Source organism: Podarcis tiliguerta, assembly GCF_965153285.1.
Source record: "Podarcis tiliguerta genome assembly, chromosome: 6".
Lineage (NCBI taxonomy): Eukaryota > Metazoa > Chordata > Lepidosauria > Squamata > Lacertidae > Podarcis > Podarcis tiliguerta.
Window position 1 is genome coordinate 5,151,582 of NC_139539.1, and position 24,402 is coordinate 5,175,983.

The window sequence follows — 24,402 nt, forward strand, 5'->3', positions numbered from 1 at the left end:
GAAAAATTTTGAGGTTTTTTTTCGCTCCCAAACCCCTTTTTCTGAAGCACTAAGCTGCTAAAAGCCTTTTAGCAGCAAAACCGCTAATCCCTTAAGCCTTTAATAGCCGTTTATAGCCCTTAAACTGTCAATAGCGCTAATAGCGCTAATCCGCTAATGGGCTTGCTTCGCAAGACGAAAAAACCGCAAGACGAAAAGACTCGCGGAACGGATTCTTTTCGTCTTGCGAGGCACCACTGTATTATTTTGATAAGCATGAACTAAGTGACACGTTGTTAATATCACATTTTTAGCAGAAATTGTTAATACATGTTTAATTTGGTTTCATAATAAAAGATATGGGTACTTCCCTTTTCAAAACACTCTACTCTTTATTAAACTCCTTAACATATAAGTCTGTCCTTAACTTATACAGTCATACCTCATGTTACGTTTGCTTCATCTTACGTTTTTTCAGGTTGCGTCCCGCGGCGTCCTGGAAGTACCGGAAGGGCTACTACCGGGTTTTGCCACTTGTGCATGCGCACAAGTGCTAAATCGCGCTTCGCGCATGTGCACAACCACCTAATCGTGCTGCGCACCTGCGCAGTTACGGCACTTCAGCTTGTGGGCTTTTCATGTTGCAAACGGGCCTCCAGAATGGATCCCGTTTGCAACCAGAGGTACTACTGTACTTCGAGACTTCAAACCACATACATTCCAGTAATCCTCGAGTGTCAGCCAAGTGCAAAAAAATGGCACCCAGACTTTTTGATGTGCTCATAAATGGAGAATCTTAAGGCGCCAAATGTGCCTGGTGCAGTGGCATAGCGTGGGGGGTGCAGGGGGGGCCGGCCGCACCGGGCGCAACATCTGGGGGGGGGCGCGCTCGCACTCGCAGCTCTCTGCCCCTACCTGGCTCACTCACTCTCTCTCACTGCAGTGCTGGCTGTGCGAATCCGAGCCGAGCCGCTGGGTCGCCGCCCACTGTGGAGGGGAGGGTGCCAGGCGTGCAGTGCGGTGCGGAGAGAGAGCGAGGGACTATCTGGGGGAGGGACAGTGCAGCGGGGGGGGCGCAAATTACTTGCCTTGCCCCGGGTGCTGACAACCCACGCTACGCCACTGGCCTGGCGCCCTGCTAATTTTGTGCTTCAGGTCTCTAAAACCACAGCAGTACCCCAAAACCACACACCTTTGTTAAGAGGGAGATAGTAAAAGCACAACTTCAGGCAATACCAATGAGACGGAAACATGGAAGGTGCCTAAAGAAGCCAGGGTGGCTATCTAAAGAACTTTTAACTGAGTTAAGATTAAAAAAGGATGTGTACAAAAAATGGAAAAGGGGGGAAACCACCAAAGAGGAATTCAAACAAATAGCCAGCACATGTAGACACAAAGTCAGAAAAGCTAAAGCACAGAATGAACTCAGGCTTGCTAGAGAGGTTAAAAGCAACAAAAAAGGCTTCTATGGGTATGTTCGTAGCAAAAGGAAGAACAAAGAAACAGTGGGGTCACTCAGAGGAGAAGATGGTGAAATGCAAACAGGGGACACAGAAAGGGCTGAACTCCTCAATGCCTTCTTTGCCTCAGTCTTCTCCGATAAAGAAAACAATGCCCGACCTGAAGAATTTGGAAGAAATGATTCAGCAGAGGAAACACAGCCCAGAATAACTAAGGAGATAGTACAAGAATACTTGGCTAGTTTAGATGTATTCAAGTCTCCAGGGCCAGATGAACTGCATCCAAGAGTATTAAAAGAACTGGCAGATGTGATCTCAGAACCACTGGCAATCATCTTTGAGAATTCCTGGAGAACAGGCGAAGTCCCGGCAGACTGGAGGAGGGCAAATGTTGTCCCTATTTTCAAAAAGGGGAAAAGAGAGGACCCAAATAATTACCGCCCAGTCAGTCTGACATCAATACCAGGGAAGATTCTGGAGCAGATCATTAAGCAAACAATCTGTGAGCACCTAGAAAGGAATGCTGTGATCACCAATAGTCAGCATGGATTTCTGAAAAATAAGTCATGTCAGACTAACCTGATCTCATTTTTTGACAGAATTACAAGCCTGGTAGATGAAGGGAACGCAGTGGATGTAGTCTACCTTGATTTCAGCAAGGCATTTGACAAGGTGCCCCATGATATTCTTGTAAAGAAGCTGGTAAAATGCGGTCTTGACTATGCTACCACTCAGTGGATTTGTAACTGGCTGACTGACCGGACCCAAAGGGTGCTCATCAATGGTTCCTCTTCATCCTGGAGAAGAGTGACTAGTGGGGTGCCACAGGGTTCTGTATTGGGCCCGGTCTTATTCAACATCTTTATCAACGACTTGGATGATGGACTCAAGGGCATCCTGATCAAATTTGCAGATGACACCAAACTGGGAGGGGTGGCTAACACCCCAGAAGACAGGATCACACTTCAAAACGACCTTGACAGATTAGAGAACTGGGCCAAAACAAACAAGATGAATTTTAACAGGGAGAAATGTAAAGTATTGCACTTGGGCAAAAAAAATGAGAGGCACAAATACAAGATGGGTGCCACCTGGCTTGAGAGCAGTACATGTGAAAAGGATCTAGGAGTCTTGGTTGACCACAAACTTGACATGAGCCAACAGTGTGACGCGGCAGCTAAAAAAGCCAATGCAATTCTGGGCTGCATCAATAGGAGTATAGCATCTAGATCAAGGGAAGTTATAGTGCCACTGTATTCTGCTCTGGTCAGACCTCACCTGGAGTACTGTGTCCAGTTCTGGGCACCACAGTTCAAGAAGGACACTGACAAACTAGAATGTGTACAGAGGAGGGCAACCAAAATGGTCAAAGGCCTGGAAACAATGCCTTATGAGGATCGGCTAAGGGAGCTGGGCATGTTTAGCCTGGAGAAGAGGAGGTTAAGGGGTGATATGATAGCCATGTTCAAATATATAAAAGGATGTCACATAGAGGAGGGAGAAAGGTTGTTTTCTGCTGCTCCAGAGAAGCGGACACGGAGCAATGGATACAAACTACAAGAAAGAAGATTCCACCTAAACATTAGGAAGAACTTCCTGACAGTAAGAGCTGTCCGACAGTGGAATTTGCTGCCAAGGAGTGTGGTGGAGTCTCCTTCTTTGGAGGTCTTTAAGCAGAGGCTTGACAACCATATGTCAGGAGTGCTCTGATGGTGTTTCCTGCTTGGCAGGGGGTTGGACTCGATGGCCCTTGTGGTCTCTTCCAACTCTATGATTCTATGATTCTATGATTCTTTGGGGAACCGTGTGCATTGTGGGAGGCTTTGTATAGTAGTTTGCTGCTCTGGGCCCAGGAGGTGGCCTTTTTCATGTTATTGGAATGCAACCTGCAGCGCTGCCTTAATTAAAATTCCATTCTAAATGCACTGATTTCTGTCACTTTAAAAATAGCTCCTGTACTTTCCTACTATAGCCTCTTGATGATGCTCGGTTCCTGAGCAGGTGTACCAAATGGAGCAGGAAAGGCATTTTGTCTTAATTGCGGGTCTGACGGGCTGCAGCCCTCCTCTTATGAAAGATTCATAGATCCTGGAGAGGACCAGAAATCTATGCCCTTCCCGACCCATATCCTGGGGTGAAGAACCTCTGGGCCAGTCACTGAATGTGACCCACCAGCCCTCTCTCTCCAGCCCTCAACACTCTCCCTAGGCCACGCCAAATGCTCTGCTCAAGTGATTTTGTGTGGCTGAAATGTGACCTTGAAAAGTGACCTTGCCTCTTGCTTGCTTGGATGGATGAAGAGATCTGTGAGAGAGAGAGAGAAAGAAGGGGGGAGACACCCCTGATTTCTGCACTTGGGATTATAGCCTCCTGTACAAAGGTTGAGTATTGCTCCTCCCACTTTGCATCTGGCCCCGCCCATGCCTGTCACATGACCCTCTGTCAGTGAGCCAGCCTGCAATAAATCACATGGAGTACATGAAATTAACTCTTTTATTTGAAAAAACGTTTCCCACTTATGGGAGCCAGGTCTTTGTTTGTGGAGGAGGGGTTATTGGTTTGTTTTTGTATTTATTCCATTTTTGTGTTCTTGTTTGGTATTTTTATATTGTGAAACTTTGGATGAAGGCTGGTATACTAATTTAATGCACAATAAATAATAATAAGTGACAGATGGGGCTCGGCAACCTAGGAAAGCAGCCCATCTAGGAGAAGGAAAGCTCTGATCCTAAACCTCCACTGCCTTGGGGGATATCTGTGGGAGAAGAAAAAGCCACGGAATAAACCCTACATAAATCCAGAGTGGAGACCCTAAGACGGCCGGATGGCGACTTGTATGCCTGCTTCTGGCAACTCCTGCAGCCAATCTGGTGCCAAATGTATTGTTCTGAGGCAAAGAGGAAAGGTCTTGTCATCTGGGCATCCCAAAGGCATGGTTAAAGAGAAATGTTTTCGCCTGGCAGAAGAGATCATACCCTCCAACATTTCTCCAATGTAAATAGGGACATCCTAAGGAAAAGTGAAACTAAATCCTTCAAAGACAGAGGTCCTCTGGCTGGGTCGGGATGGCATGGGGATGAGGGACCAACTCCCTTCTCTTGCGGGGGCTCAATTAGTGCCAGTGCCTTACGTTAAGAGTTTGGGTGTAATCCTTGACGCCTCCCTTTCCATGGAGGCACAGGTTACAGCAACAGCTAAGGCGACATTTTTCCATCTTCACCGCATTCAGCTATTGGTCCCTTACCTTTTCCTGCCCCGATCTGGCCAGAGTGACGCATGCGACAGTCACCTCCAGGCTTGACTACTGTAATTCACTCTACGTGGGGCTGCCCTTGAAACTGTCCCACAAACTCCAGCAGGTGCAGAATGCTGCAGCGAGGCTTCTCACGGGGTCCCTGCCTTGGGAGCATATTCACCAAGCGCTTTACCAGTTGCACTGGCTCCCGGTGGAGTACAGGGTCAGGTTCAAGGTGCTGGTCTTGACCTTTAAAGCCCTTTGTAGCTTACGGTCCTCGTATTTATGGGACTGCCTCTCCTGATACGCCCCGCAGAGGACTTTAAAGTCCATGAATAACCATAGTTTAGAGGTCCCGGCCCCTAAGGAAGTCAGACTATCCTCCACCAGGGCCAGGGCCTTCTCAGTGATGGCTCTGACCTGGTGGAATGCTCTGTTCCATGAGACCAGGGCCCTTCAGGATTTAACCTCCTTCCGTTGGGCCTGTAAGACAGAGCTATTCCGCCTGGCCTTTAATTTGAATTCAGCCTGATTTTTTATTTCCCTTCTCTTCCCTCCCCCTCCCCTTTTATGAAGATTACCCACTCTGAGACCCCACAGCTAATTCTGCCCTGGCCTCCTCACTGGCCCAAGTAGGACTAATTCAGCCAGCTAGCCCTGGTGATTATCTAATGCTTATTAGATGGATTTCCCCTAAATTGATTTCTGAATTTTGAATTTTATTGTTATTCAAGTTTTTATACTGTATTTTATGCTGCTTTTACAATTAAGTGTTTTAAATTTGTTGTCAGCCGCCCTGAGCCTGGTTTTTGAACCGGGACGGGCGGGGTATAAATAAAAATTTATTATTATTATTATTATTTATTAAAAACTAAGGTTAAAAAAAAGAGAGAGGGCATTGGTACATGAAGCCCAGAGACTGCTCAAGGGGCAAAACTGTAGCGTTGGAAGAGACCCCGAGGGTCATCTAGTCCAGCCCTCTGCAATGCAGGAATCACAGCTAAAGAATCTTCCAACCTTTGCTGGAAAAACTTCCAATGGAGAAGAGTTTGCCACTTTCTGAGGGAGTCTGTTCCTCTTCGGATATCTCAGAGGCTATCACAAGGAAGATGGAACCAGCTTGTTTCCTCCTGCTCCAGAGGCTAGAACCCGAATCAATGGATTCAAGTTACAGTAAAGGAGATTCAGACTAAGCATCAGGAAGAACTTGTGGGTAATTGATTTCGACCTCCTTCCAATAAATCTCTTCGGATAGATTTATTGCTTTATGGCGTCCAGCACACTCCCTCTGCGCAGGCCTCTGTACGTCGTAAAATCATCAGCAGAATCGCACAGCAGATGTGTGAAAAGGGAAGAACTCCAAAGCGTCAGCTTCTGTTTCTTAAAGTCCTTTATTGCTCCAAAAACACATATTTACACAGATCAGAACCCATCTGAGTGTAACTGCATTTTCTCTGCTCCCTTCTCCGGAGCTACGCAGTTAACAAACTGCTTTCGATTCCCACACTGAACACAGACAGCGATTCAGGCTGTTCACGTCACATCCTGGCTGGTAAGCCCTTCCCCTCAGCTCCGAGGCACAGAAGGTTAACCCTTCACTGCACTCAACACCCCCTCTTGCCTCGCGTCTGAGGGGAGAATCGACCTTTGGTCGTCCCAAACCCAGACCTTCGCAAAACTCTCCATGTCTCTGGAAGGAGAGTGGCTTCGTGAACCCATCAGATAAGTTCTTCGCAGATAATAATAAGAATAATAATAATAATACAGGGACACTTGGAAGGTCTGAGAGATGTAAGGAAGAGATGTAAGGAAGGCACCAGGTGGGCCTCCCTGGGGAGAGCATTCCACAAATGGAAAGCCACTACAGAAAAGGCCCGTTCTTGTATTGCCACCCTCTCATGGAGGACACGATGCCATCACATGACATAAGTGGAGGACCTGGTGCCCTCCAGATGTTGTTGGACTCCAACTCCCATCACCCGTGACTATTGGCTACACTGGCTGAAAAGTCTGATGGGAACTGGAGTCCAGCAACATTTTGTGGGAATGTTCAGGGTGGCAGGAGAGGATATACAGTGGTACCTCGGGTTACAGTGGTACCTCGGGTCTCCTTCTTTGGAGGTCTTTAAGCAGAGGCTTGACAACCATATGTCAGGAGTGCTCTGATGGTGTTTCCTGCTTGGCAGGGGGTTGGACTCGATGGCCCTTGTGGTCTCTTCCAACTCTATGATTCTATGATTCTATGATTCTATGATTCTACAGACGCTTCAGGTTACAGACTCTGCTAACCCAGAAATAGTACCTCGGGTTAAGAACTTTGCTTCAGGATGAGAACAGAAATCATGCGGTGGCGGCACAACGGCAGCAGGAGGCCCCATTAGCTAAAGTGGTACCTCAGGTTAAGAACAGTTTCAGGTTAAGAACAGACCTCCAGAACGAACTAAGTTCTTAACCCAAGGTACCACTGTATTGCTTATTAATATCCTTCCTAACTTGTGTCAGCAAGTTCCTTTACTTAGCAGAGTGCATTCCCCTTTACACAGCAGAAAACTAGTTGCAAACTCGTGTGAGTTTCTTAAGACAATACGCAATTCAATCTGGCTTGTCCAGATTGAAATGTGTCCTAATATTTTCCTGGTTAGACCCCTCCTAAAAGAATAAAGACACCGCAGTCTTATTGATAAGCAAGAAAAAGAAAGCTTACTGACGATCAGGCAGAGCACAGTGTGATCCCTGAAGGCAGGCTTTTTGGCTTAAAGTTACAAATGTATAAAAACAGGTTTACCCCATAAGGGAGATGACCTGGGGGACTGCTTGGCTGGCAGCCAGCAGTTCATTCCAGGAAGTTCACAGGATGAAAGGAAGATGGAAAAGAAGGAGAGTGGAAGCATGCCTTGGCCTTTTACCAGGTCTGGAAAGGTCACGCCCGCCCACTAGTCACATGCAAGAGGAAGGATGCTCCAGGCCAGGAGGAACAGGAAGTTTCGACTGGCTGGAGCAAACATTCCCTTGCATGTCCACTCTAGGAAAACAAGGAATGTTGTACTTGACTGCTCTTGGTGGATTACATCCCACACATCTAGAGGGCTGCAGGCTCCTCCCCAGCCCTCGCAGTCTGTGTTCCCTTTTCCTGCTCTGTGTTATTGGCTGCTGCTGGGCCAGAGAAGCAGGCAGGCGGAGAATGCACATTGAGGGGGGTGTATCATCAAGTATTTTGGTAACTAGACATTCCCGGGAGAAGAGGGGAAACTGGATGCAGCAGGGCTTTCTGTTTTTGATGGCAAACTGAGCTCGACGTCACAGCTACTCCTGTCCCAAGGCACTGGAATGTAAATTGCAAGATAACCTTCAAAAACGTAGAACCACTAAGAGGATTTTTTTTGTTCCTCTGGTGCTTAGGGAATTTGTTCCTCAAGTTTGCACTGTGAAAGATACACACACGCGCATACACAAACACACACAGATTGGTTGAGATTTGTTTTTGTTTGCATTTCAGTGAGAAATTGCCCAGTCTGCGCTTCTGAAACCGAAATAAGAACTAAAACATAACTATGCTTTGGAATTCGCACTTCTCTGAATTTTGCATTGCAGCTTTCTGGCCAGTGTGTATGGAAATTCATATGTTTAGGGAGAGGTGAGCATTAAAATGCATTTCTTAAGTGAAAATATCGCACAAAAATAAATTCAGTCTATTAGGAGAAATCCCGTGGAATCACCGCTGGACAAAACCGCATACGAAATTATGTTCATTAGGCCACACTAAAATGCGGGTGAATTTTTGTAATGATTGTACTTCATTGCAGATTACACCTGGAGCGACGAGAAACAGATGGCAACCAAAACGGACAGATTTGCCAATCCCAGCCCAGAGCGAGAGAGTTCAGTGGTTCATAACAAAAGGGAAGCAAGCTCTAGAGAACTAATTATATTCTTAGAAAATATGCTTTAATGCAGTGGGGGCCAACTTTTTAAGGCCAGTGGGGTCACGGGGGGTTCTTTAATGGAGTGCTGTGGGCACCCACCCATCTCTGTCCACTTCTCTTCTCCACAGATTATCCCCTCCAAGAGAGACAGAAAGAGAGAAGGTTATTTAATTGTTTTTAATGGTTATTTCCCACCCCCAATGTTTTTATGCATTCTTATTTTTACCTGTAAGCTGCCTTGATTCGATCAGGGAAAGAGGCAGGGTATAATGAAATGTTGTTGTTTAGTCATTTAGTCGTGTCTGCCTCTTTGTGACCCCATGGACCAGAGTACGCCAGGCACTCCTGTCTTCCACTGCCTCCCGCAGTTTGGTCAAACTCATGCTGGTAGCTTCGAGAACACTGTCCCACCATCTCGTCCTCTGTCGTCCCCTTCTCCTTGTGCCCTCCATTTTTCCCAACATCAGGGTCTTTTCCAGGGAGTCTTCTCTTCTCATGAGGTGGCCAAAGTACTGGAGCCTCAGCTTCAGGATCTGTCCTTCCAGTGAGCACTCAGGGCTGATTTCCTTAAGAATGGATAGGTTTGATCTTCTTGCAGTCCATGGGACTCTCAAGAGTCTCCTCCAGCACCATAATTCAAAAGCATCCATTCTTCGGTGATCAGCCTTCTTCACGGTCCAACAACTACACACTTAAACCACTTCACTTTCCCCAGGGATCTGGATTTCAGTAGAATTCACCTGAGCCTTGAAAATTGCTTTGAACTGAAAGAGGAACTGGGAAGAAGCGACGCTCTTCCAACTTCCTCCTTCAGCTCTATGGTCATCGCCTTCACCCCCTCATGGTTGGCCCAGTGTGTGTGTGTGTTTGTGTGTGTGTGTAAGTGTAATCTTCACAGGTACCAGGGGAAGACTTCCAGGATGCTCACGAGTGTATCACATTGATTTAATGGAACAAAGGATACATTTCTTGATGTGTATATATAATCACCCTTTTGAAAAACAACTCTCTCTAGCTCCCCTGAAGATGTGAACCACTCAACTGCTCTGTGGCATTCTGGTCCATTTAGCCATTTTGGAACTGTCCCTTAATGACGAGACGTAGGCATGTGTAATCTCCTGGAGGCGATCGATGGACGCGCCACTCACTCCTAATTAACGAATATCCCATCATTTCCCCAGATGAGTCAATTTCCTCTGGCATTTCGTAGATAACCTGCATTGCTCTTCCTGCTTTAGCAATATTTGCATAAACTATCCCTTTGCAGCCTCAGTTGATCCCAGGATTTCAGCAGGATTGGTCCTGGCGGTGCTTGCGGAGAGAACAGATCAAATGTTACTCCTTTTAAAGCCCTATTGATTTCAGTGAGGAAGATTTAAGCAGTGCTTAACCCCTCCCACTTCCAGATCCAAGCTTAAAATATTTGACTTCAGCTAGGTTGTGTGTCCTGAAATCCAGTGGGTTGTTTCTAAGTTTTATTTATTTGTTAAATTTGTTCCCTGCCCCACAGCTGTAGATCTCGGGGCTGTTCACAACATAAAATTATGATGTAAAAAAACACAAAAATACATAATAAAAGTAAGAACAAGAATAAACCAAACCTAGGGCAAGATATATCAAACGACAAGAAAAAATTATTTATGTATGCGACAACAGCGGCCAGAATTCTATTAGCACAAAGATGGAAAAGTGTTGAAATACCAGCGAAAGAACAATGGCTAGAAAAGTTGATGGAATACACTAAAATGGCAAAATTAACTAAGATACTCAAAGATAAAGATAGTAATGACTTTTTAAAAGATTGGGAACCTTTTACAACGTACATTCAGAAACAATGCATTGAAATGAACCTACAGGATTTAAGTAATATACTTGCAATGGATAAACATAAATAGAAAATATAAATATGAAGTAAAAATGTTAAGACCAGATAAATGATACAACTCTAATTTTAGCCTGTGCACCTATGAGCCCTCGGTCTCAGCGTTCGTAGGATTGGAAGGGGCCACAATGGGTCGCCTAGTCTGACCTCCTGTGATGCAGGGGTCTTTTGCCCAGGGTGGGGTTCAAACCCACAACTCCGAGGGTAAGAGTCTCGTGCTCTACCGACCGAGCTATCACTTCCCTTGTAGAACGCATCAGGCAGGTGGGTGGGATGGGGAATAGAATTAGCTCTGCCTGTCGCTGGGTCTGGCGCCACCTACTGTTGGCCTCCCAGACTTTCGCCCAATGGGTAAAACCCTCTGCTATCCAGGCCTTTCCTGAATATTCGCTTTATGGCTGTAGGTAGTGAGTGACCTGCTGTCTCTTCTCCTACCTGTTTACTGAAATAGCTACAGGGTTTTTCAGCTGTGTTATTAGCTACGGATATGCCTCTTATAAAGATTTTTTTTTTTAAACCCTCTATGTAGAATTGATTTGGAAGTGGAAAGTGTAGTAGCAGTCTCTCTGCAGCTTCTCTTGTTTCCATTTACACCCTGCCTATTAGCAGAGTTGGCCCAAGAAATTCCATGTTTTTCTTGGCTGTGAAAACTGCTTGCAAAAAAAGAAAAAAAATCCCTTAGTTCTGTTTCTTATCTTTATGGATTTGGCCAGTTTCTGAGCTTGTGGTAATATTAGGGAGACAGCTGTGAACTATTTTTATAGATTTTTTTTGTCTAGCTCACAAGCAATTAGCTTAATATAAAGGGATGTAAAAGCAATTATGCTTTCAGTGTATACAAAACTGGAGAGCATCCCGCTAGCCTAGCGTTCCCCCCCCCCCAAAAAAATGTCATCAAATTGGATTGTAGATATGTGTAAGCAGAAGGGAACCAGATTTCTTTTTGCGGTTTGCGTTCCCAAATTCTGAAGTTTCAGCTCCGACTTTATTTAGGCGACAGCCTAGAAGGGTATAGATGTGCATTCAAGACAAAGCCAGCAAAATATCACATTTCTAGGCATCTGCATCAATTTTCTAGGCAACTGTCTCTTCTATTTCTGCCAGCCCCTGCCTTCCCTCCCAGAAAGGTGATGATATCTGGCACATTAGCTAAACTGGCATGACTCCTTTTTGTTTTTTATTTTAAAAATGAGTTTCAAAAAAAGCCACTTAATAGAGAAAAATGAACATCCATTACACAGTGAGGAAACAGGAAGCTTGAGGTGTTAGACAGTAAAATTGTACACTTACCTGCAATTAAGGTGTGCAATTTTTTTTTGTACCAAACAATATGCCCAGAATAACTTGTATCAGCAGTGCATAAATCATTTGTGTTCTCCTGTATCTGAGTACGTGTTAAAACTTTGCCAACCTGGTGCCCTCCATATGTTTTTGGCCAACATCTGGAGAGCACCTGGTTCGTGAAGTCTACCCGGGGGGCGGGGGACCACAGATGAGCATTTTAAAAAGACAACATCCCAAAATGTATCGTTGCGAGGAGTAATTTGTGTGTGTTTCTATCATATTTGGTGTAAAGTGAGCAAAAAATACTGATGATAAGTGTGGGGGAATGAAGGAAAATATGTAACAGGCATCAGCAGCCTTCAAGACGTACCCAGGCTGCAACAAAATTAGGCTGTTACTTGAGTTTCTGCTGCGTTTTTGACAGGTGAAACTTGAATTCGTGTTATGTCACTTAAGGAAAAGTAAAACCTCCATTCAAATGCCTGGCCAATTTCTGTGGGTTCTTTTATCCTACTGCTTGCGTGAGTTCAGCCGTCTGAGAAAGACTTTTGCATTTCAAGGTTGGGAGTGGGGGGAATCTGACAGATTTTTTTAAAAGAGGGTACTGTGAATCAATTTTACGATCCATTTAAATGCCACTTCTGCAAGGAGCCTGAGGGAGCTGCCTTGCTGACACTTAGGAAAGTATCGGCAATGGGAACCCAAACTCTGGAAATGGCTTTCCTTCTTCGTTCGCCAGATTTAGATTACCATTTGCACCATGAGCAATAGTAATATCTATGACCTTTTCAGCTGGGGAGGGGTATTGTTTTCATTTGTTATTTTGGCATGTATTTTGTGTTGTATTGTAAACAGCCCTGTGATCTTCAGATGAAAACCCGGCCTCAGCCGTTTGTGTGCTTTACTCACAACATATTACAGTACAGTGGTACCTTGGTTTAAGAACAGCTTAGTTTATGAACAACTTGGATTAAGAACGCTGCAAACCCGGAAGTAGGTGTTTCGGTTTGTGAACTTTGCCTTGGAATGAGAACATGTTTCTCTTCCTGTTGAGTGTGTTCCATTTGTAAATTGAGTCCCCCGCTGCTATGGGAAAGCATGCCTTGATTTAAGAACGTTTTGGTTTAAGAACGGACTTCCAGAATGGATTAAGTTCGTAAACGAAGGTACCACTGTATTGCAATATAGCAGATCTTAATATTGCACAGTTTAAAGCGATTGGACACATGAAAACAGACTCCTTTTTGGAAATAAAGCATTGGCAAGGCCCATAAGTTTAATTAAAAGTTTACTTGCATAACTTTCTTCAAAACAAAAACATACATCCAGATAATTCCATAAGGCATCTTGTGCTGTCCAGCACAGGCTCAGCATCTTAGAAAATATGAAATACTCGAAACAGAGCTATAAGCGGAGGTCTGTCTCTGCCCACAACCTGCATCCTGCCTGAGGCTGTTTGCCTGGAGAGCTTCATCCTCACTCCCACAGAGTCTGAGAACAAAGACTCAAAGGCAACTCCCTTCAAAATGGAGATTTGCAACCAAATGCCTTTGTGGCCTGACCTAAGGTTAAACACTCAAGTGTTAACTAGCAGAGAACAACAACAGTTGCTCATCAACTCAGTTAAAGCTCAAAGTCACTTAGAATACTGTAGTTCAATTTCCCCAGAGATGGACCTTTTCCAGCAATAAACATTTAGCTATTTTTTCATTTTAGTTTCAATTAAATAATTGTACTTAACATGCAGTCAATGTGGGGTCAACGCTGAAGATGGCCCAGAAGCTTCACTTCAAACCACACCTGCTGGTGCTCTGATTGCACCTTGTTGGTGCCATAGATATGAGTCTCACTTTGGCTGTGAGAGGTCCTGGGCTCAATTTCCGCACAAGCCCATCTCTCTGGGGAAAGGGGGGTAGATTTGCTCAGTAGGAGACCATGTGCAGTGCCAGCAAAGGGCCCCTACACTTTGAATTAGCATCAAGTTGTACAGCAGGAGGTGGAAAAAAAATACCTGCATGAGTCGCTACTAATCAGAAATCAGCTATTGTGAAGTGGATGGCCACAAAAGTCTGATTCTGTAAAATGCAACTCCTGTTGTTCATGTTCCTATATCTGTTGGAAGTCTTGGCATGCAACTCAGTTTGTATCAGGTGTGGTTTGCATGGGGAGAAATTAGAGAGAACAGACTCCAAACTTCCTAGGCTGTATTTCTGTTCTAACCTGGGCTGACCTTCCTTCTGATGTCAGATTGATACCTCTAAGGGTTGCTGACTTCCTTACCTGTTCCTCCCTTCTTCTCGGTCCCACCTTGGGAATCTGTCTCTCTCCTGCGGAGATGAAAGAGCAAAAATGGCTCTTTGCATCTCCAACTTAGCTACAACTGGGATTTCTTTACCCTCTAAGCATGTGTTGCAAGTCACTTTTGAGTTGCCATGGCAAAAAAAAAAAAAAGTGTGATTCACAGATTTAATTAATAACCACAATGTATTTCTTCTATTTCATACTTAAAGTCTCAGTGAGATTGTGTTAAGGCTAAAGAGTGCTCAACAGCAAGAATTCAGTATACAGCCAGCTTCCAAGCTGTGTGCTCGTTCTGCAAACTTCATTCACCAATATCCGTGTTAGAAGATAACATAACAACACAAGAATTGAGTCCTGCTAGATTAGACCAAAAGGGGCGCGGGTGGCGCTGTGGGTTAAACCACAGAGCCTAGGGCTTGCCGAGCAGAAGGTTGGCGGTTCGAATCCCTGCAAAGGGGTGAGCTCCCGTTGCTCTGTCCCTACTCCTGCCAACCTAGCAGTTCGAAAGCACGTCAAAGTGCAAGTAGATAAATAGGTACCACTCCAGTGGGAAGGTAAATGGCATTTCCGTGCGCTGCTCTGGTTCGCCAGAAGTGGCTTAGTCATGCTTGCCACATGACCCAGAAGCTGTACGCCGGCTCCCTCGGCCAATAAAGCAAGATGAGTGCCGCAACCCCAGAGTCAGTCACGACTGGACCTTATGGTCCCTTTACCTTATATTAGACCGTAGGGGGCACATCTATTTCAACACCTGATTCTCATTCCGGCCAATTGCATGCTGATATGGAAAGCCTGCAAGCCGGACCAGAGGGCAACAGCACTTTCCCCCAATAATAATTTCCGGCAACTGGTATTCAGAGGCATCTCCCCTCCGACAATGGGGCTAGAACACAGACATCCATCCAACCACATTGGTGGTGTTGACCTTTTCTTCTACTTGTCAGTCTTGTGCTCCACAATCACCTCCTGTCTCCACTGATGGGTGAAGTACTATCAGGGCTGGCTCAGAATGTTTTACCACTCCAGGCAAAACTGGAAATGTCCCCCTGCTCCCCAGTCAGCTTGTGCAGTGGAGCAGCCCCTCCTAGCTCACTGGGGGCTGTTTCCCTGAGGCCACTGCTTCCCCTCGCCTCATGGGCAGGCCGGCCCAGGTCTCTATCTTCCTACATGCTATGGAATGGAACACGCAATAAATGGGCAACTGGCCCTTGAGATGCGCTTTTATGGAAAGCTGCCCTGAGTGAGAAGGGAAACAGCACTGCATTATTATTATTATTATTATTATTATTATTATTATTATTATTATTTAGTACTTATTCAATTTATATACCACTCTTATCTGAAAATCCCAGGATGGTGTACAATGTCTTTCTTTCTTTCTTTTTTATTAAATCTTTTCTTGATTTACAAAAGTGTGTGCAATGTCTCTCTCTTGTATTTTTTCCCCCGTGTAACATTTTTACAAATCAGTTTCATTTGTGGAGACATTAGGAAGAAAAGGGGGAAAGAGGTGGAGAGGGGGAGATGGGTGGGGGTGGGGGTCGGGTGGCGATGTTTCTATTTTATTTACTATATGTAGCGTTCCTTGTGCAGGTTCTCTGCTGTTCGCTTGTGTTCCTTTGGTGGTGAAAGAGGTTGGGGTTGGCCTAGAGTGTGGTTGTTCATTTGTGGTTGGCTGTGGTGGTCTTTGTTTTCATGTGTGAGTGGGGTGTGTGTGTGTTTTGGATCAGGTTAGCCATATTGATTTGTATGCTGTCAGCGGATTCTTGTCGTTATCTTGTTGGGCTGTGTATGTGATAAAGGGGAGCCATACCGGGGTGAAGGCGTCTTCTTCTATTTGTCCCCGTGTCAGTTTCAGTTTATTGGTTAATTTTTCTAGTCAGGCTGTTTCCCAGACTATTTGGTACCACTGGTTCATGCTTATTCCTGGCAGGTCTCTCCAGTGTCTGGTTATGGTGTTTCTGGCTGCTGAAAGTAGGTGGGTTATGAGTTCTTTGTGGTATAAATAGGCATTATTGTCTTGGAAGATGTTTAGTAAGGCCAATTCTGGCTTGCTTGGTTATTTTACTTATTTCTCATATGGTTGTTTTCCAGAATAGTTGGATTTTGGGGCACTCCCACTACATATGGAGGTATGTGCCTGTGGAGGTGCGCCCTCTCCAGCACTTTGGTCAGGTTTCTGGGCATATTAGCGCTAGTTTTCTTGGTGTTAGGTACCACCTGTAGGTGAGTTTCAGAGTGAGTTATTTTCTTTTCATTGATATGAATTTAAAGCGGGGTTTAGACCACATTTTGTTCCATTGAGTGGGGTTAATCTAATAGCCTATGTCATCCTCCCATTGTTTTTTGACTTTGTCTAGGGAGTTTGTGGGATTTTGTAGTAGTATTTTGTATATTGTGGGATGGTGTACAATGTTAACAATTTAATTTGCATAGCATAACCCCAACAACCAATAAAACAATCACAGGAAAAAATCATGACAGTCGTCCTCCACTTTTAAAAGGCCATGGATTGTTTAACGGCCAAAGACCAGTAAAGAGGGATGCTTTCATATGGCACCTAAACACAGAGCATGGTGATGAGAATGCCACGGTTGCAGGTTCGATCCCCATAAGGGACAGCTGCATATTCCTGCAATGCAGGATATTGGACTGAATGATCCTCATGGTCCCTTCCAACGCTATGATTCTGTGAACCTATGACAGGCAATGATGGCACCAGGCGAGCCTCTCTGGGGAAAGCATTCCACAGATGGGGAGCCACCACAGGAAAGGCCCATTCTCATATTGCCACCCTCCGAACCTCTTGGGAAGGGAGGGACACAGAGAAGGGCCTTGGATGACAAGTGCAGGGTCCGGGTTGGTTTGTATGAGAAGAGGAGAACCTTAAGGCACTGAAGTCCTGAGTCATTCATTTGCCACAAGGAGAAGGGTGATTACTCTTTAGAGGAAACCTATAACAATTTATTTTTTGCTGCAGGTGCCAAAGGCCAAGATTTGGAAGTTCTGCAGCCCCCAGGACCCTTGTCTGTGTCAGCAGGAGAGACCCTCACTCTGACGTGTACAGTAAAAGGAACTGGTCCACCAGGAGGCGTGAAATGGCACAAGGGGTCGGACAGAAAACAGTCCATTTACAGTGAAAGAGGACCATATCCCTCCCGCGTGACCAGGGTTGTTCCTGGATCAGAAACAGACTTCAGCATCCGCATCAGCACCATCCGACCTGAGGATGCCGGGACCTATTACTGTGTCAAGTACAGGGCAGGATCCCAAGAAATAGAATTGAAATCGGGAGTGGGCACTGAGGTTTCTGTGATTGGTAAGTATCCTTCAATTTCTCTTTGTTTCCTAGGAGGATAATCTGCCCCCCTCACCCCAGAAGCTCCACATACATAGAAATACAAGGGCATCTAATGAGGCTCGGACCTTTTTTAAAAAACAAAAAATAGCCTTGTGGGTGGCATGTTTGAGTAGTGGAGCAGTGGCAGGAGAAAGGATGCATAATTCTTTCAGTGCTGGGCAATATCCTGCTCAAAATATCCTTTCTCCCTCCTCCTACAGCTGCTTTTCATATTTTGAAAACCTAGATGTCATTATAAGCATTTATCTGTAACGTGTAAGGTAAAGGTAAAGGGACCCCTGACCATTAGGTCCAGTCGTGGCTGACAGTGGGGTTGCGGCACTCATCTTGCTTTATTGGCCGAGGGAGCCGGCGTACAGCTTCCGGGTTATGTGCCCAGCATGACTAAGCCGCTTCTGGCGAACCAGAGCAGCGCACGGAAACACCATTTACCTTCCCGCCAGAGCGGTACCTATTTATCTACTTGCACTTTGACGTGCTTTCAAACTGCTAGGTTAGCAGGAGCAGGGACTGAGCAACGGGAGCTCACCCCCTCGCGGGGATTTGAACCGCGGACCTTCTGATCGGCAAGTCCTAGGCTCTGTGGTTTAACCCACAGCGCCACCCGCGTCCCTCTATCTGTAATGTGTACTTAACCCCTTTGGCAAGTCAGCTATGTGGAGAGCCTCTTCTGTGGGGGATGGGAATATTTGATCTGCCAGGGAATGGGACAACTCAGTTAAACACCTGGGAATTTCCTAGCTATACAGGACTCATTCTTGAGCCCTTGGACTGGGCTGCAGAAATGGAATTTACTTTATCTACTTATTTCATCTGGAGCGGAGAGTTTGTGGCACAGGAGACATCGAGGCAGGGGCGTACGAAGTGGGGGGCGGAGGGGCCGTCCTCCCCGGGTGCCACTCTGGGAGGGGGTAACAAGATGGCCCCTGCCTCACCCCAGCTGTAGAACGGTCAAGGGCGCGCACAGTCCATATGGGTGCCGCTCACGGAGCATCTGTATGGGCTGCCGCTCCCACATGCCATCCATACAGGCTGCCTCACACACGGCAACCGTACGGGCTGCCGCTCTCTCATGCCATCCATACGGGCATCCGTACGGGCTGCCTCTCGCATGGTGACCATACGGGCCCACAGCCCATACAGAGTGAGCATGCGTGAGCGGCAGCCCGTACGGATGCCGTGCGTGGGCGGCAGCCTGTATAGTTGCTGCGGGTGCGTCACTGGGCAGTTTGCTCTGCCCTCGGCATCCCACCCTCGGTGCCAGAGAGGGTTCGTCCGCCACTGCATTGAGGCAGCGCCTGGAGGCACCAGTGAATCAATCAACGCCTCCTATGGCTCCATGAAAGGTCATGATAAGTATTCTCTCAAAAGGCCGCAATAAGATCTTTGGCTCTTCCTACTCGGTTCCTGTTTGCACTGCCTCGGCCACTCCTTCATTCAATACACCCCTTTACAAAGAGCCACAGTGCATTGGATGCCAGGGGTATGGACCAAGGGAATAGGTGGGCCTGACTCTGTCCCAGCCTGGTCTGATTTCCTAGTTGGTCGATTAATCATCTGGGCAGTTGAGGGAAAAGGGAGAGGTACAAAGAGCTTCTCACTGAGATCAAGCACAGTGGTGGCTGGTGAAGGGGCCTTTTTCACCATTGGTGGAAGTGGGATGTCCACACCATTTTGCACTCTTCTCTATAGATGTGGCAGGCGTTGTGTTCTGCCACACACAAACCCCGAGGCAGCCGCCTTGCGCCTGGCACCCATGGCACTCTCTTAAAATTCCAAATGTGCCCACTGGCCCAGAAAAGGATTTCCCTTGGGATTGGTGAAGGGTCCTATCCTGCAAGGGTCACCAGGTGATGTGTCGATGCTTGCTCCCACAGCCACGCCATCCCAGCCATCTATCGAGGGTCCCAAGAGCAGAGTGTTATCTGGGACCTCGGCGACTTTCAGCTGCACGTCAGATGGATTCTCCCCCCGAGCCATCAAAGTCACTTGGCTGAAAGACAACACCAGGATCTGGTCCCCAGAGCCCACCGTTCTGCCAGAAGGAGACAGCATCTCCTACCAAGTGCTGAGCACCGCACAGGTGCCACTCACAAGAGAAGATGTGAAGTCCCAGCTCATCTGCCAGATTGAACACGAGACCTTGCGGAGTCCCCTGCGGGAGTTTTTCAAACTTGGAGATATCCTACGAGGTACAGAGACTGGTGGGGCCCTGGCTGTGGGGTGGCAGATCATTGCATTTGACGGGGCGGCTGAGGTATCATGGTGTGTCTCACCTGCCTTCTGAGCAGCAAGCTTCACTGCTGGTTCCTGAGAGGGAGAGGGTAGGGAACAAGCAGAGCTTTTTTCCCCAGCCAGAAATCACTGGAACTCTGTTCCGCCACCGTTGCCAGAATGGTGGGCGCCATTGCCATTATAAAAGAACAAGGCATCATGAAGACAGCCGCACTGATGTTGCTAACCCAAAGATGGAACGAAAACAAGGTCCCTACCAGAGAAGAATGTTTGGATTATTCCAAAATGGCAAAACTGGCCGGAAAGCTCAGGAACCAAGAAAACCAAAACGTCAACAAAGAATGGGGAAAATTTATAATTTATCTTGGAGCCCGCTGTAAGCAGATGAAAACATTAGCAGAATCGCAGTAACACTTGTAATGTAGCAAGACTATGAAGATAATGGAGTAAGATAACGTATTTTTCGCTCCATAAGAAGCACTTTTTCCCTCCTAAAAAGTAAGGGGAAATGTCTGTGCGTCTTATGGAGCGAATGTGTGGTCGATCGCTGGCTCCCTTTCCGGCCCCGGCCCCTTGCCCAGGCCTCCATTGCTGAATGTTCTGCAGATGGAGGCTGCTTGTTTCCCCAGAGACATGTGACTGGCTTATTAGATTATCTGTCTGGAAACTGTAGAAACGGCTACCTTTCCTTTCCTAAAGAAGCTGCAGAACTGTGAGTTGAACCCCATAAAAACAGGATTTTTTCCCTTTGCAAAGTAAGCTCAACAACTTTGAGCTGATCCCCCCAAAAAGGGGCTTTCCCCCCTTTTCTCCTCTAAAAACTAGGTGCATCTTATAGTCAAGTGCATCTTATGGAGCGAAAAATACGGTAAAACATGGATTCTTGAATAATATGCAGTTGAAAAGGTTAACAATAATAGGACCTATGGAGGGGAAGGTGGGAAGTCCAGAGATTGGAGGAATCTACAAATGTGGATATGTATGGTTGTCATTTTTAGACTTGTAAAATCAAATGAAAATTATTTCAAAAAATATATATACAGTGGTGCCCCGCAAGACGAAATTAATTCGTTCTGTGAGTTTTTTCGTTCTGCAAGTTTTTTCGTCTTGCGAAGCACCAATGTGTATTGACGGTTTCCCATAGGAATGCATTGACGGTTTTTTTAAAAAAGGCACAAGACGTTTCGTCTTGCAAAGCAAGCCCATAGGAAAATCCGTCTTGCGAAGCAACTCGAAAAATGGAAAACTCTTTTGTCTTGCGAGTTTTTCGTCTTCCGAGGCATTCGTCTTGTGGGGCACCACTGTATAAGAACAAGGCAGGTGCTCATGGTGCTCATGCAGGTGGAGCCAATCCAGCACTCCTGCTGCCACATAGCATCTCTCCCATGCGCCATGCGCTTCTCCCTCTCCAGAACCGGCTGCAGTGCTCAGTGTTCAGAAGGCAGATCAACAATCCTTCCCCTGCTTCATTGCTACCAAGTGCAAGGATGGGGAAGGGGCTGCAGATCTGGGATGCCAGGGAGAAGAAATTGGGAGAGGGATTTAACGCTGTGGGGTCTTTGGGGGGAAAGGGCAGGAGATCAATTGAACTAATAAATCAATCTCCACTATGCATTACCATGCTTCCAAAGGCTGATCCAACAAGGGTGTTTAAGAGTCTACTAAGACTTTGAGCAAGATTTGAGAAAGGGGCAGCGTGAAGCTTCTCATCTGTGGCTTGATTTGCTTTCCTTGGTAGAGTTGAGAATAGTATATCCAGGTGTAACTTGGAGGGTTTTAGTACGTATGAATGGGTTCTCCTGGCTTACCAAGGACTTGGAGTTGATTGGCCAGGAGACTTGGAGACCCCTGGTTGGCTTTCTTGCCAAAGGGATTTCTCCATGACTTCAGCATGCAGAGATGAGCCTTTTCTCTAAAGGAGAGGTGGCAACTTTGAGCCAAGCTATACATTAGACACAGGCACCTGCTGGTCCCTTTGCTGGAGAAGCTCCATTGGAGGGTGCCCCTTCTGCCTCCACCATACTGCTTCTTTGCTCTCAATAGCTCCATGAAAATAATTGCCACCGGTACATAAGTAGCATTAACTTCGGCCCTTAGGTACATTAATTTAAGGGGGGGGGAGCATTTCCTGCTACTAAGATGGACGCCAAGACGCAGCCACACACCAGTTTTGAAGGAGCTCAGATGTGTGTTTGATGCTTGTCCACAGTCCACACGCCCACCAGTGTCCAACCAAGAAAAACTGATAATGAAATCTGAGAGGAGCCCTATACTCGGAGTAGACCCATGGATAAAAGCGACCGAAGTTTTCCCATGTCCATTAATTTCAATGGGTCTACTCTAACATTGGATACAACCCAATAGGATCAAAGGGAAAATTTTGAGCTGCTGGGGTTAGGGAGTTGCTTTTGAGGAATATCTGTCCCTTCCCCCTTATACTGCAAATCAAAACCACACAGGCCGTAAGGGGAGCCTGGCTTCTGGATCAGACCAAAGACCCACCTCATCCAGAATTCTCTTCCCTTAGGGGCCAACCCACAAGCTGGGCATGAGGACAACAGCCCTGTCCCCACTTGAGATTCCCAGCGGCTGGTTATTCAGAGGCCTACTTCCTCCAAGAGGGATGGGAGAACAAAGCCATTGTGACTTGTGGTGGTCTTATGCTCCATGAATTTGTCTAATTCCCTTTCTTTTTTTTCTTTCTTTTTTAAATGATATTTATTAAAAGTTTCATAATTACAGGCCAAAAAGAAAAAACACAGTATATATATAAAAAAGAGGAAAAAAAATAAAAAAATTAAGAAATACATCAAAAATAAAAGCAAAAAAGAAGACAATACCTCCACACACCTAGAAAGAAAACAAAAACATTTAAAAACACATCCATTTTTCACATCTCTATCCTTCAATGACTTATTTCCTCGACCTCCTCCCACCTCCCTTTTTTGTATTCCAGTTAATAATTAAGTCAGCAAATCCTTTCCATCTTTCACTGCTTACTATCTTTTAATTATCTTAATCTATCTTAACCTTATCTTCCCATCAAAATCTTAAAATTTATCTATACTTAAATCTAAAAAACCTTAAATCTTAAATCCTAAAATCCTAAAATCTTAAATCATTATCATATTTCTACTAAAGTCATATAAGTTCATTCCACCATCTCCCAACATTCCTTATTTTTGTCTAATTCCCTTTCAAAGCCATTCAAGCTGGTGGCCATCAGTTCCTCTTGCACATATGAATTCCATCGTTTACAAGCTGTGTGGAGAAGGACTTTGTTTTATGTGTCCTGAATCTTCCAATATTCTGCTTCACTGGATGTCCCCATGTTATGAGATGATATCCACCTCTACCAGGAATGCAATTCTAGCATTCTGGCAACCACTTCCCCACCAGGGTATTGAGGTCCTCATTCTGATTTCTTTGCCTTTGTCCACACAGTTCCACCCAGAGTGAAGCTGGAAGCCAACCCAGCCAACCCCGTCCCGCTGAACGAATCGGTGACCTTCAGCTGCAGCGCGGAAGGGTTTTACCCAGAAGACACAACCTTGGCCTTGACTCTGAACGGCAGCCTGAGTGAAACAGGAACGGCTGAGCCCATGGCCCAGAACGGGGATGGGACATTCACTCTCAGGAGCTCCCTGAAGCTGAATGCCACGGAAGAAAGGAACCAGTCTGCATTTATTTGCCTGGTTACACAAAACTCTCAGCCTGTAGCGACTGAAACGTCCGTGCTGAACATCAGGGTGCTGACTGAAGGAAGTGAAAGCGTCAGTATGGAGCCAGGTAGGTGTTCACCTGTCCTCCGTCCCTCGATCCGTGTTGACTTAAATTTCTCATTTTTGTCTGTCTCTCTGTGTGTAGGCCTTCTTACCTTCAGACTCTTCACACCCTAACGGGCAGCAGCTATAGCTCACAGGAAGAGCATATAGACTCTGCATGCAATAGATCCAAGTTTCAATTGCCAACATTTTCTGGCAGAGTCATGGCTTTCCTGGACAGTCACTGCCAGTGAATGTGGACCAGATGTGAGGAACCTTTGGCACACCACCTGTTACTGAACTACAGCTTCCATCTGCCCCAGCAAGCATCACCAAAATGGCCAGGGATGATGGGAGTTGTAATTATTATTATTATTATTATCATTATTATTATTATTAATTATTATTATTTATACCCCGCCCATCTGGCTGGGTTTCCCCAGCCACTCTGGGTGGCTTCCAACTGGCATCAGACATTAAAAACTTCCCTAAAGAGGGCTGCCTTCAGTTGTCTTTTAAAAGTAAAATAGTTGTTTATTGCTTTGACATCTGCTGGGAGGGTGTTCCACAGGGCAGGCGCCACTACCGAGAAGGCCCTCTGTCTGGTTCCCTGTAACCTCACTTCTCGCAGGGAGGGAACCGCCAGAAGGCCCTCGGCGCTGGATCTCAGTGTCCGGGCTGAACGATGGGGGTGGAGACGCTCCTTCAGGTCTACAGGACCGAGGCCGTTGTAGTTCAGAAACATCTAGGGAGCCAAAGGTTCCCCACACCTGGGATAGAACAAGGGTTTAAAAAGTGAGATTGGGGTTAGTGTGGGGTTTTGGTGCTGCCTGTTTGTTTGTTTGTTTGTTTGGTAGGTGTTCTGCCTGTTTTGGAGGGGAAACCTGAGCATCGCCAGCAATTTTTTGTGGGAGAAATGTGTGTGTTTTTGGTGGCCCTAAGCCCAAAAGGTTAGGAGGACTCTTGATGTAGAATGTC

At 46.0% G+C, this 24,402-nt stretch overlaps 1 protein-coding gene across 7 annotated transcripts in view; it reads left to right on the plus strand.

The window, feature by feature from the left end:
- Positions 1-24,402, plus strand: part of LOC310680601 (tyrosine-protein phosphatase non-receptor type substrate 1-like) — a 126,726-nt gene that overhangs the window by 86,896 nt on the left and 15,428 nt on the right. For all 7 annotated transcript variants that reach the window (XM_083447484.1, XM_083447482.1, XM_083447479.1 and 4 more), the window contains exons 3-5: positions 17,045-17,383; positions 19,303-19,617; positions 23,105-23,449. In XM_083447484.1, coding sequence (XP_083303610.1) covers positions 17,045-17,383; positions 19,303-19,617; positions 23,105-23,449 — 999 coding nt within the window. The remainder of the gene's footprint in view (positions 1-17,044; positions 17,384-19,302; positions 19,618-23,104; positions 23,450-24,402) is intronic.